Source organism: Xylaria bambusicola (assembly GCF_022495145.1).
Source record: "Xylaria bambusicola strain CBS 139988 unplaced genomic scaffold F5B22scaffold_2, whole genome shotgun sequence".
Lineage (NCBI taxonomy): Eukaryota > Fungi > Ascomycota > Sordariomycetes > Xylariales > Xylariaceae > Xylaria > Xylaria bambusicola.
Window position 1 is genome coordinate 1,280,988 of NW_025953555.1, and position 12,550 is coordinate 1,293,537.

Below are 12,550 nucleotides of genomic sequence, written 5' to 3' on the forward strand. Positions count from 1 at the left end.
TACATCTTGGACCGTCTTCAATCAGACCTGCATATACTCGACTCTTGTATTTCGCAGTCGACTCAGAAGCATACTGTTATCTTGAAACATCCTTTGCGTTTTATTTTATAGACATTGATATTACACAGCCCTCTACTTTTACGCAATCGTTCCCACATACATATCATCCTGCGTCCAAGTATTATCTCCACAACGCACTTGCTTATAACATCCAGCCTGCGTTCCATATTGCAGAACTTATTCAAGAGGATAGATCCGTACGCCTGAGCCTGGAAATATCCACATACAACAATTCTGAGAATACCTAGCTTGAATATCGAGGCTTTAACTGTTCCTAGTCTGGCGAGCAACTAGTTCGTATCGTTTGAGGTCACGCGAAGTATTAAGTCCCTTTGCCTATACTCTACTTAATCATGGTGAATGGACCTTATGCGAGAGGTCAATATCCTCCTCGGCCGGGATACCAAAATCCTAGCCGACTTGGGGCAGATTATTATTCCCAGGATGGCCGCGCAGAAGCACCAGAATGGAGAGGCCCACCAATGGTATTTCTCCAACCTTTCACAGTTATCCTCCATACTGATAGAGAGAATAGACAATTGCGAGGGGATTACGAGACCTCTGTCAGATACCGGGACAGAATTTTTTCGTGGCTGCTGAAGATAATGGGAGAGTAATCTGCCTCTCCACTCCTATCGGTTCATCGCAACTTGACCACGAGCAGTTCTTTGACCAGAATGCTTTTCTCAATAACATAAATCAGATCAGACGAGGTAGATTTCCCAATCTGCGGGGCTGTATAGGAAGCTTGAACTGTGTTGACACCCCTCTCACTAGGTGATCCTCTTGACGGGCCGGATCTGAGCATTGGCGCAGAATTGGGCACGATCCTTCAAGAAACAGGTAGGACGAGGACTCAAAGCCGGTATAGCTATCCTAACAATGTGGTGGCCGGGTATGCCGACGATGCAACCCGAAGGTCTAGAAAGAGACCAAGAGCTAGTAGTCGTCAACCTGGTAGTGCTAGTCGGCAAGCTGTGGAGCCCAAAAAAGGCATCAGAATCGGCGATAGTGATGCGGTCTATGCCTTCTACGATCACCATTTGAGATGCTGCCAACAGTCGGCATGTAAGATGATCGCTAAGGCATGGGTGAAGGCTGTAGCGCCAAAAAAACAATCGACCCATCCCTACACACGTGGAGATAGGTCGCGTCCGGACTGGTGGCCTAAAGTATATTGCAAGTATGGGGAGGATACTTACAAGGCGCTGCGACACAAGGAACCGGACCATCTAGGGAAGGACGGTAAGTGATATTCATACTTGCTTCTCAAAATTACAAACTAATCACCCTCTAGAACGAGTCTACTTACTTTGTCACATACTTCGCATGATAGTAGAGCCAGAGTACAGACGTCATGATGCAATTCGAAAGGTTAACCTGGACTTAAAGGGCCTCGAAATCGTCACATATGACGCGCTGTCAGCATTCTTTGGCGACAAAGATAGCCCATCTAATATGAGCAAGAAGCCTCTTTTGCAAGATATTTTCAAAATTGCAAGACAAGAGGCGCGTTACAAGGACAACGAAATCAGTGAGTGTGACGACTCTTTACTTAGTTTTCGTCTCTTTTGCATCCCTCCTCCCCATCTGCCCGCATGAGAGATCGCAGTCGAACTAATAATAAATAGGTGGCGATACCGAAGTCTTCGTATCTTCCGTGTCCGACAACGATGCTGGCAACGACCCAGCATCGGATTCAGAGGACGATGGCCGCATATTCACGCCTGCTTCATCTGTTGTATCGTCAGTGGAGCCAACCGGACCCCAGATGATGATGTCTCAAGTGCAAATTAGTGATCATAGCGAATCTGGCCAGTTCTCAGCCCACGGCTTCCCCCAGGATATTGCTATTCGTGGCGCACAATACCAGCAACCTGACTTCGAGTCTGAGTTGTCCGAACGACCAAATTACATGGAAACACATGGCGCAGGCAACCAAGCCTCAAATTATAGCCACAGCCACCTTGGCCTACCTGATATGTATCCTAGTCCTCAGGGAACCAGTCGGCGATCTTCGGTGTTCAACTCGGGCTCTGAATATGGAAGCCCCGCGACGCCGGTGACATACTCCCCGTGGCCGACCTCTAGTGCTCCCAACAACACGCCCATGTATGGCTTCCCTCCGCAGTCGTCTAACGTGCAAGTTTTCGGACAATTGAGCCAGGGCCAATCGTATGCACCACCATCTATTGATGGGCTACCTCGACAAGCTAGCGGTGCGCATCATACGGACATTTTCGCCTCTAGAACGGTCGGTCATTGTGCGATACAGCCACAACGAGGGTTTACACATTACGTGACGACAGATGGAGCATCATTATTGGAGCGTAATGTCAAGTCGGAGGGAGAGCATCAGCCTTCAATCTCTCAGTAGGTTGGGCCACCTACGAAACAAATAAGGACGTTCAGTCAATGGTAGTCGGGTCATGAGCATGACCCTATTCCCATATACATTCTACGCTGGAGCTGAAAATCAGCTATTCCAACCCATGCCCCTTAGGCGAGTGCTTATGGATCATGAGATATTTCAAATAATTCTTTTAACTCTTCCTTGCCCCTTCGTCACGCTTCATTCCTTGGTTGAAACGGAACATTAAGACAAATATAGCCCGTTGCCTCGTGCAGTTGAGCCGCACGATCTAGGGGTAGCATTCATGGGCGCCAGGTCGTGACTACATATATTGGGATGGCGGCACTTTGCATGCAAAAGATTTTAGGATACCTCGATGGCAACTTCTTCAAGTAAGGTTGCGTAGCTGACGCTTTTCGTCTATACATCTAGTCATATTGCGTCATCTTTCTGCCTTTCAGTTCTACCTATTTACTTCGACTTTGCGAGTTTGTTAGATAATACATCTGTGCCTCCGGTGAGGCAAGTGGTTAGCTTTGTCCTTTTTGTACATGCGGTTATCAAAGTCAAGTTCATGCCATCTCATGAGAACCCCCCATGTTCCCCTTTGTTTAACATTCTAGTCAACCCGGTGTGCACTTTTGTGACATGTGCTGAATCAGGTTCAGAGGTTGTTTTTTTTGTCATGCTTCTCACTCAAGTGTCATTGAGCATGTTACTGTTTAAAAAAAGGGGGGATGGGCAAGCTGGACAGAATGAGGTCATCTACAGTATGTCAATGTTTGGAGTATTGTCTCTTCACGTCGCTTTGGCCATTGCTGGGAAGCAAGGATTAATGGGTATAAACGTCAGCAGCTCTAATAGGCTATTATGTCCTTAACATCTGGGTCCGATTGTGGGCTGCCGGTTTGGTTGTGTGTTCAAAATTGATGTAATATGGCTCATCTGTCTCTGAAGTTTTTTTTTTTCGAAGAGGTCTATTGTAAAATTGCACCATTTGTGCCCCAGTGGTCACTGTAAGTATAATGCGAAAAGCGGAGTCTTACTAGGCTTAATTAAAACACAGGAAAGGGCGGGAGTATCTCACTAGAAGATATCCATGAGCTGAGAAGTCAACATGATATTATTCTAGAGTTTCAGTCCACTAGCATGGCCTGTTTCAGTATAAACTAGCTCTGAAAATGATCGCGGCAGCAAAAGCTCTTTTTTTTTTTTTTTTTTTTTTTTTTTTTTTTTTTTTTTTTTTTTTTTTTTTTTTTGGTTCGTTCTATTTACTGCACCGCTGATGAAGTTGCTCGCTTTCGAGTATACACCATCCATAAGTGAGGGTTCCTCCTGAAAATGCCTTTTTACGTAGTGGTTCCAAGAAAGGGTCAATATAGATGGTGATAGGATCGCTTGGGGCTTTGTAACATGTCATATCTGTATAACGTCATCTACGACCATTCGATCTCCTCTGTTCTATGCAGCTCTAGAGATCACCATGCATTGAAAACGATACCCGTGATATGAAACAGCCAATCATTGTCAACTCCAGTCAAATCCATATAAACCGCTAGGTATGTTCGATCGTTGTGGCCGTGGTGCATCCAGGCAGAGCTAGCCGAGACCACTCTGATATGGTGATAATTGACGATTATATACGAAGGCATGGTAGCTAAAGGCTATTTGCTAACTAATACCTAGGATCATGCCTAGCTGAACGTGGATTACTGGCTTGAACTGTGGCTTGCTGCGAGTCTTACACACCCAACATCCAACACCTAACCTCGCCCAGAACGTACACACCTCCGTGGCAAGATACAAGGTGCAAGGGCAGATTATTACCCTGATCGCCGGCATACCCATGATCTACCCGGGGTCGACACTTACGACTCCGTAGTTCGACGGCCTGTAGGGGAGATCATGCCTGAAAGTTAGGTAAACGACGCGACTTAGGTACCAATTCTAGAAAATACCGCATCGAGGTGCCTCTAATTCGAGTAGCCATAGTAATAACAGCGGAGGTGCCAATGGATGACTAGGATACACAGAGAACCCGGAAATATACCACCCCGGTGCCGCGGATGGCAGGCTGCAGGCACCTCTTTTCGCGCCATTTGGCGCCACGGATAGCCAGCCATTTCGGGCTCCCGAACACGGCCATAGGGCGATGCGGCATGCCGACACATCTTGACAATGCCGGTAGGCTAATATCCCGTCTTGCACTCCAACTTTGTAACCCCCCTCCTCATCACGCTCATCTCGTTACTCCGCATATTTAAATACTACAGTTTCAGCGGACGGATGACTATAAGGAAAAGAAGGGGGAGAAAAAGAAGAAGAAGAAGAATAATAATACTAATAATAATGAAGAGATAAAGTTTTCAACGAGAAGGCATGTCTTGATGTTGTGTTGCATCGTGGCACCCGGATCTCAACGGCGATACATCCGCGAAGGAAGTCGAGGGCTATACGAGCAGACGGACTACTGTAGATGGAGGGGTATTATAGCATGGCAGTATGCAGTTGCTGTTATTTCTGGCATACCTATATGCATGCTACACCGGACAGGGACATGTGTGTCGACGTTGTTTGATGGATAAATGCTCACGCTACACCACAAGCTTGAACTTCCAAGATTGTGTAGGAGCCTGGAAAATCGCGTGTCGTGCAATGGTTTGATACAGACCCTTGCTCACCGTGTCCGTGTATATGACACTGCTCAATAGTAAGAGAGCAAGCGACCAGAACCCTGAACAAAAATAGGAGTGGTAAAGATCGTGATGGTGATGCAGCCAAGAGAGAACAAGGCATTATTTTCTCCTGGCGATGTTCATCTTCTGAGTCCCTCTAAGCAAGGATCAGGCGACTTGGGGGTGGTTGAGGTTCCAGCAACCGGGTTATTACCATTTCAGCTCGATTCTAGTACGTAGGTGAGTGGGCGAGACATGATCGAGTGAGCATGGTTCATGGTTTGATCCGGTTCGATACAGTGTGCGTCTTGCTTACAGGAGCTATGTCGCAGAGACTATTAGACGAGAGGGGCCGATTCACCGCCGTAGATTCAACGTCCTTTAGTGAGCTCTTCTCCATGGCTAGGTATTCTTTTCATCATATTATCCATGTTCATCCCATGCCAGAAGCGTCCGTATACCTTTAGGCAAAACGCCCATTGAGCGGCTCGACCGGTATTGAGTGCATCGTGGAAGAGACCGCCGATCCGGGGAACGTCCCCTCGTTCCTCTCCATATACGCCCCCAGAGTTTCGCCTACCTAGCATACTACCTAAGGCCTCCCTAGTTATGTGGATAGATTTCCTTGTGGATTTCTCCTTTGTTCTCCACGTGAGACATGTGTCTCCCTAGTCGTATTTCGAATTCCACTACCTATACCTAGATCAAGTAGTTACGCAACAAAGCGAAAAGTCGTACAACCTACACTGCCCGCTCATTGGATTCTACGGCTCCAGTCTCTCATCCACGCAAATTTGGGGGGCAGTAGAAAAATAGACTGTGTGCTGGGCGGCAGGCAATATCACCCACATCGAGTGGCCGGAGTTACAGTATTGTACTCCAAACAGCAGCCCCCAAATCCCCCCATCAACAAGCTACGCCATCCAGGTAATCGTCTTGCTTTATGGAGCTTTGTTGAGCTGTTGCTGTCTGTCTATTAATCTGCACTATACTCCCCTTGCCTTGCACACCGGCCCATAGGTTGAGAAATCAAAAATGCAGAACAGTAATCCATACCTACAGTACCTACAAGGCGATTCCATCGACCAACCGGAGATCTTCATTTCCTTCACCGGCTTGACCGGAATGCGGGCCACGCTTTGGACTGCAGGACCTTTGGCGTGACGTAAATCGCAGGGCAAACTGAGCAAACCGAATTTACTCGTTCGTTTGTCTCGAGCTCGTGCTTGACATCTGCAAGGCCCCTTCCCTTCCTCCCTTTGTTCCCTCCCTATCCCTTGGTTCCCAAACGCATGATGCCCCGTGATAGTGATGTGGCATAGAGTAGACACGCACAGTGTAACTTTGTCTCATGCGTCAAAACGGTCTGGCCTGCACAACCGATACCAGATGCAGGAAGCAAGCGGCTGTGCTATAAGCGGCAGGCCACGTCGAGGGTCTGTATGTGTACGTATATGATATAGGTATGTGTCTACTTGTGGGTGGGTGGATGACTAAATGGTTGGTCGCATTGAATCTCGATGGTTATCGAGTTGCAGCCGAAGGGCTGCCTACAGTAGATACATACACATATACTACATTGCCATGGCATGGCATGGCAAACATACCACTGGAAGCTGTCGACTTGCATCCGAAAGTAAGAGCCCCTGGCCCTTCGCAAAGTCTATTAGCACACCCACTAACTGTTTCTGTTTCTCGCTACATGGAGGTGGCGAGGGCTACTCTTGGGGAGGAACAGGGGCCATGACTGGTAGGACCCCCGCGAGTGAACCTCGTCTCTCATCAGTGGAAAGGGTCCACTGAGGTGAGAATCAATTGTCCTTACCAGACGTGTGACTAGGCACATGCAGATGCGAGGCGAGAGTCATAATAAATTCTTCGACGAGCAAATATCTACATAGGTAGTCATTGTAACTCGATATAGGGCTGGGTCGAACAATGTCGAGTTCTGGGTATACAGTTAAGTGATATAGTGATATAGCGTTTCCCCAAAGAAATTACACAACATAGGCAGTGTTCTTTTAATAAGTCTGTTTTGCCCGCGTGAATCTCCCGAATATCTTGGGCGGACGTAACAGAACACCAGGCCGCTCAAGGGTGATCTATGATTTGGATAGATGATTTACATGAGCCATATATCGATTTGTTCTTATCTTTCATTCGTACGTCTGGGTATCATTCTCCATTAATTCAAGTCTCAATAAACACTTCTTACCCCTAGGCTGAGATGAGATAAGTTGATCTGCCATCTGCATGTCCTCATCGCTCATTGTGATATCAGGGAACGTGGTGAAGCGCGTGTAAATATCCCTCAATAATATCTTCATCTCAGCGAGTGCTAAGTGTTTACCGATGCAACCCCTTCCCCCACTGGCGAAAGCGAAGAATAGTCGCTTTCGATCAGTCTCTCCTTTTTCTTCGAGCCACCTTTCTGGATTAAATAGGTCGGGCTCGGGGAACACTGTTTGATCAATGCGATGAGCTGAGTATGCCTGGCTGCTGACTATTGTCCGCTCCGGGATGAAAAAGCCGTTAATCGTCCTCCCGCCTGTAGGGACATACCGTGGCAAAGACATTGGTATCGCCGGAAAGCATCGTAAACCCTCCATTACGACCGCATCGAGATAATGTAGCTTGTCGAATGAGACACCAGGGTTAGCTATTAGTTCCTGCTGTAGTCGGCGCTGAACGTGAAATGAGCGGGGCTGTGAAAGCTCCCACATGAGGAAGCACAAACTGTCTCCCGTAGTATCGATCCCAGCGGCCATACTGTTTATACGCTGAAGTTAGTAATTGCCAAAGATATTAAAATGTTCAGCTCAAGTTTCGGGAGTTTATGCATGGCCTATGAGTCCTGAAACTTGCCACAAGAGGGAATAAATGACTGCAGGGAACTAACTGGTCAAGGCATTCGGCGGCCATATCTATATATTCCAATTTGTAAGCCTTATCTTGCATACGATTCAGTAACGTAAACTGAGCAGGGTCTGTCTTTCGAGCTGCGGACAATACCAACTCATCCGCCAATGGTGTCTGCCGTGGCCTTACAAACACGGAAAGGGCCTGCCCGACAAGTTTGTGAAGTGATGGGCAATAGTATTGTATGAGGCGATCTGTAATGTTTAGCACTACCCGGCATTTTTCGTAGTTAGAGAGGTATTCACTTTGTAGACTGTCATCAAATGCCACCTGCTTCATGATCTCTTCGTCTTGCGAATTGCGAAGAGAGTCAGAGCCATGTGGATGAAAAAGTTGATGAGTGACCCCGTCAAATGCGTAGTCATGTAGACCTTATTCCGCGTGAGCATTTAATATCACGAGTCGCTTCAGTGTCTAATCTTACAAATCTATGCCAAGTTAGTGCTCCATATAATAGACGCAAGTCCGTGTGAAACTCACAAATACATCGATACTTCGATCAACCGACTGGAGGCATCTTTCAATAAACCTTGCCGACCGCTCCGCGATCCCATTGAGAGATTGGGATTTCATGATGTTCGAGTTAGCGTAGCGATCAGCAAGTATTCTCTTCCTCTTGGCGTGCTACTGAGGTCAATTTCACTGTCTACACGACTAGCTTGTGTTGCGTACATCTTCTTTGTTTAGCGTAGTAAACAAAGTTCTACACACGTCCATCGTCAGTAATTGTCAGCACAGCGGATTAGCATCATCGACTCGTAGTGAAAAACAATATGCATACCTTCTCTCGTAAACTTGGAATAGATCATAGAACTCTGTCTTATCGTACCCGCTCCCACCAGAGCCGTATATCTCCTTAATGCCCTCCAACGAAGCAAACGAAACTTCATTAGGTGCAATCCGAACCACAGGACCGTACTGTAAGTGCATATCATGGACATATCTGGTTCGTAGAGCCCGAAACTCATGAAGCTTGAGCACACATGATGTGAAGAGCGAGATCTTCGGGCCTGGTAAGCACCGAAGCGGAGAGCACACGCATTTCCACTGCAAAATGAGAAGTTAGAAATCGAGAGTTGGAAGAGTTGAATACGAATCGGGGTTTCTGAAGAATGTAAAAGGTTTATGATATGAGTATATTGAGACTTTCAAGAAGCCCTGAGAAATGACCAAGATAAGAACACGACGCCAGAGTTTACTCACAATATGCCATCCAGCAAAAAGGAGGCTGACGAGAACGAGAAAAGGAGTGTCCAATAAAATCATTATCGTATAATTTCGGTTAATTTGTCGAAAATGTCGTGGTGCCTATCAACACTTCAAATCTTAGCCAATATTGAGATACACCCTACTCGAGCAAGATGAGTAAGAAGTAACCTAGGTACTTAGTTTTTAAGGCGGCAGTGGGAGCCGAGGGTGCAGCGGAGGCATATCGGACCCAACCTACAGATGCACGTAACGAAGAGAGCGTTATATCGCTTTGTTGTATATATATCCACATATTCTGACATGTATGTACTTAAACGATGTACTCTCGGAGATCACCCACGTGACACCTTTCTTGTTGACACATCCATGTTTTGATGAGATAGCATCGAGAATTATAGTGCATATTAATGAACTCTGATGGCACTAATTTGAATTGAATGGTGGTTCTATTGAACAGATTAACTAATATACCAAACCCACAGTTGATGGATATAGTGAATGCAGGTGTGATGGGCTGCCAATAGGTTTGATGGTAATTAATACAAATTCGTTAAGTATCGTGAAGAAAGAAGGAAGGAAAGCTCTGCTTCTTTGCTGTCCCTAGGCATCTATTTAACTACTAGAGATCTTCTAGCCCTAGTCCAGATATCTCTTAGGCCAAGGCTTACTCCGGTGAGGGAAATTAGATAAGCCTAGCCCATGACAGTGAGGTTGCTGAATCAGGTTGAATGCGGGAAAGGGTATAATTATGGCTTCGAGTTCACGCGACCTTAGAGACAGGAAAATCGAGTTAAATCATATACTAGTATCGATGAACATATGACAGTTTGTAATTACCATTGGTTTAGTAGGATAAATTGAGGGGCACTCTAGCAGTGGTTGAGAAATAGAAAACTCATGCCGCAGGTCTTTAAAGTATTAGCTTTAGGAGTTACTTACAGAAATGCAGCTACAATATCAGTGGTTCTTGAATCGCCTCCTATGCTTGCAAAGATCTCTTAGCCACCATCTCCCTTCTTAGTCGTGGTAGCTGAAATGGACGCTATGTACAACTATTAGGTCTTCCCTATTCTTCAAAGTCCGACAGTGTCTCAGGCCGGCGAAAGTCTAGATAAATTCACTTTCAATATTATGAGATTACGGTATTATCTACAGCGTTAACCCCGGGGCTTGTTATCAGCCCTTGTTATATTAACTTACCTTTGTAACCAACTTGTCTCTATCTAGGTTTAACTATAACAAGGGCAGTTGAACTGGGCTTGGAACTGAGGATTCTGATTACAATGATCAACTAGGGCTGCAGTAGTCCTTGACCAACCAACTCCTTCTCGGCTGTTGGTGGCTTGAGATGACTCTATATACAAATGATCTGCCAGCCCAGACCGCCTGGGTCTCTAGGGTCTGTTTCAAGAAGCGAAGTCTGTATAACCTCACTTTCCAATATCACCCAATATTGCCTGCATGTCTTGGAAGGTCATGAACAGCCTGCAATGGTCCTTCGTACGGCCGAAGTGCAAGGCGAACTGCATTCTTTAACCGGCACAGAGGTTACACGTGTAACACTATCTAGGTTTAACTGTGTTCTCGCTTTATCCTAACCTATTCAATATTTGTTGCCAGTAGCATGAATAGACTATCCTACGCAATATTAACTCTTCCCATTTCTCCCTCATGTGATTTTGTGTATATTCATTGACTTGAAGCTAGTTTTCAGGGCCCTAATTATGTTTCACAACGGACCTCCTAGACCAGTAACTACAGTAGCCTATCATTTAACTGTCACGATCCTAGGCCTACACACAGATAGAGTCGTTGTAGAAATCTATCATGAATCCCGATCGTATTTTCAACTGAGACTAGTTAGCTTTCGGGAAGATAAAATGTTGGCGGACTTCAAAATTTAGGAAGACCAAGTGTATATACTACAGTTAGCATCAGGCTCCAAGGTCAGTAAGGAATCTGAACGAGCTACACAGACCTTGGCAGCCGTACCAGATTACATTCTTGTATTGTGAATAGCTTTAAGCCCAAACCCTACCCCCGAGCTCTATCATAGGAGCAAGCGGTGGGAGTGTGTATACAGCGACCTAAAAGATAAGTTCATATCATTATAGTTTATCCGGATCTAAATAAAATGGATAGGTAACGACGCGTTGTGCGTATGCTGCGCTTTGCGAGATCATTGAATAGTCTGCAGAAACTTGGCCACTGTGGTGCAAAGCCACTTTTCAGCGTCGGGCTCCTCAACTCTATGCGTGGCACCGGGTATTGTTCCCGATAGCTCGCTCGCCATGTTTGGCTTACATAGGTCGCGCCAGTGACTGACTAGTTCCTCCTTGTTTACCCGGTCGGGAACAAACTCATCGTTGCCAGAATGGAGTATAAGTATTGGCCTATCTATTCTGTTCCAGTATGAGGCTGCCACATCGTCTTTCAGATCAGGCGAGAAGTAGTTATCGTCACCATCTTGTGCTACAAGCGAGTACCATCGCGAGGCAGATATTGGCGTATCATGCATGAATTCGGGTAGCTGGGTGAGAGACATTCGATCTTGACCTCTCCCGGCGTCAATGAGCTGCTTAGCGGCCTTTATTGTTTCATCTAGCTTGTCAATGCCCATCTCTAGCCCGATAGCGTCTCGATCGCACACGGGGGCTTGAAGAATATATCCATCGACAGAAGGCGCATTATGAGCCAGGGCAGTGTACTCCATACAATCCTAACTCCATCAGCCATCACTGTTCTGCGCGGATCAGTTGGAAATTCAGCATTTACCTGGCAGCCAGTGGAATGGCCCATGAGAATGACTCGTTTCCTGCCAAGGCTTCGGAGATATTTCACCAGCGCGGCGATATCGGCAACGTCATCGGCGAGCCGCGCGAAGCCAAATGCCGAAAAAGAGCTTCTTAATCGAAACTCAAACACGGAGTAGTCAAGACTTGGGTTTTCTTGTAGGAGCTTGGCTAGTGCGCGGGGATAGGGAACCGTGTGTGGCCCGTCGCCCAGTCCTCCGATGAAGACCAGCGCGTTCCTCGCATTTTGAGGGCCGATTTCGTACGCACAAACATGCGGCGTTGTGTTTGAAGGGAACGGGTGTACCGTTGTCGTAAAGGTGATTGGAGCAGACACCTGCATTTCTCTATTTCCACCTATTATGTGAGATGGAGCAACTATTGGGGTGGCCAATGAACATATATAAATATATGTATATATATATATATAAGATACTTGGAATAGGTCATGAAATAGTCAGAAGCGTTCAGGTCAAAATGGGCGTACTTGTGCATAGTAATCTGGCAGGGGAGTACTTGTACTAGATCGGCCGTTCAGATAA

At 46.3% G+C, this 12,550-nt stretch overlaps 3 protein-coding genes across 3 annotated transcripts; 1 reads left to right on the top strand and 2 right to left on the bottom strand.

Annotated features, from left to right (window-relative positions):
* Positions 1 to 413: 413 nt before the first annotated feature.
* On the top strand, positions 414 to 2,437 carry F5B22DRAFT_641644 (uncharacterized protein; the record flags this gene model as incomplete). Its single annotated transcript, XM_047978018.1, has 5 exons — positions 414 to 545; positions 596 to 773; positions 838 to 1,305; positions 1,358 to 1,594; positions 1,692 to 2,437. 5 exons carry the CDS (start codon positions 414 to 416, stop codon positions 2,435 to 2,437), a joined length of 1,761 nt encoding a protein of 586 aa, XP_047835864.1.
* A 4,512-nt stretch (positions 2,438 to 6,949) lies between these two features.
* On the bottom strand, positions 6,950 to 9,389 carry F5B22DRAFT_586180 (cytochrome P450 3A13). The gene is made up of 6 exons (XM_047973537.1): positions 9,211 to 9,389; positions 8,764 to 9,054; positions 8,484 to 8,631; positions 8,253 to 8,378; positions 7,988 to 8,201; positions 6,950 to 7,857 (listed from the first exon to the last, which is right to left on the bottom strand). The coding sequence occupies exons 1-6, from the start codon at positions 9,271 to 9,273 to the stop codon at positions 7,245 to 7,247; spliced, it is 1,455 nt and encodes a 484-aa protein (XP_047835865.1). The 5' UTR covers positions 9,274 to 9,389; the 3' UTR covers positions 6,950 to 7,244.
* A 1,356-nt stretch (positions 9,390 to 10,745) lies between these two features.
* Positions 10,746 to 12,477, bottom strand: F5B22DRAFT_586184 (uncharacterized protein). The gene is made up of 3 exons (XM_047973538.1): positions 11,992 to 12,477; positions 11,195 to 11,935; positions 10,746 to 11,133 (listed from the first exon to the last, which is right to left on the bottom strand). The coding sequence occupies exons 1-2, from the start codon at positions 12,349 to 12,351 to the stop codon at positions 11,396 to 11,398; spliced, it is 900 nt and encodes a 299-aa protein (XP_047835866.1). The 5' UTR covers positions 12,352 to 12,477; the 3' UTR covers positions 10,746 to 11,133; positions 11,195 to 11,395.
* Between the last annotated feature and the right edge of the window lie 73 nt (positions 12,478 to 12,550).

Bases quoted from the DNA above. Each gene is read 5' to 3' on its own strand.
- F5B22DRAFT_586180 (XM_047973537.1), bottom strand. From the start codon at position 9,273: ATGATTTTATTGGACACTCCTTTTCTCGTTCTCGTCAGCCTCCTTTTT. The intron at 9,055-9,210 runs GTGAGTAAACTC...CTCATTTTGCAG, and splicing joins TTTTTGCTGGATGGCATATT to TGGAAATGCGTGTGCTCTCC. The intron at 7,858-7,987 runs GTTAGTTCCCTG...GCGTATAAACAG, and splicing joins GCCGCCGAATGCCTTGACCA to TATGGCCGCTGGGATCGATA.
- F5B22DRAFT_586184 (XM_047973538.1), bottom strand. From the start codon at position 12,351: ATGCAGGTGTCTGCTCCAATCACCTTTACGACAACGGTACACCCGTTC. The intron at 11,936-11,991 runs GTAAATGCTGAA...TGATGGAGTTAG, and splicing joins GCCATTCCACTGGCTGCCAG to GATTGTATGGAGTACACTGC.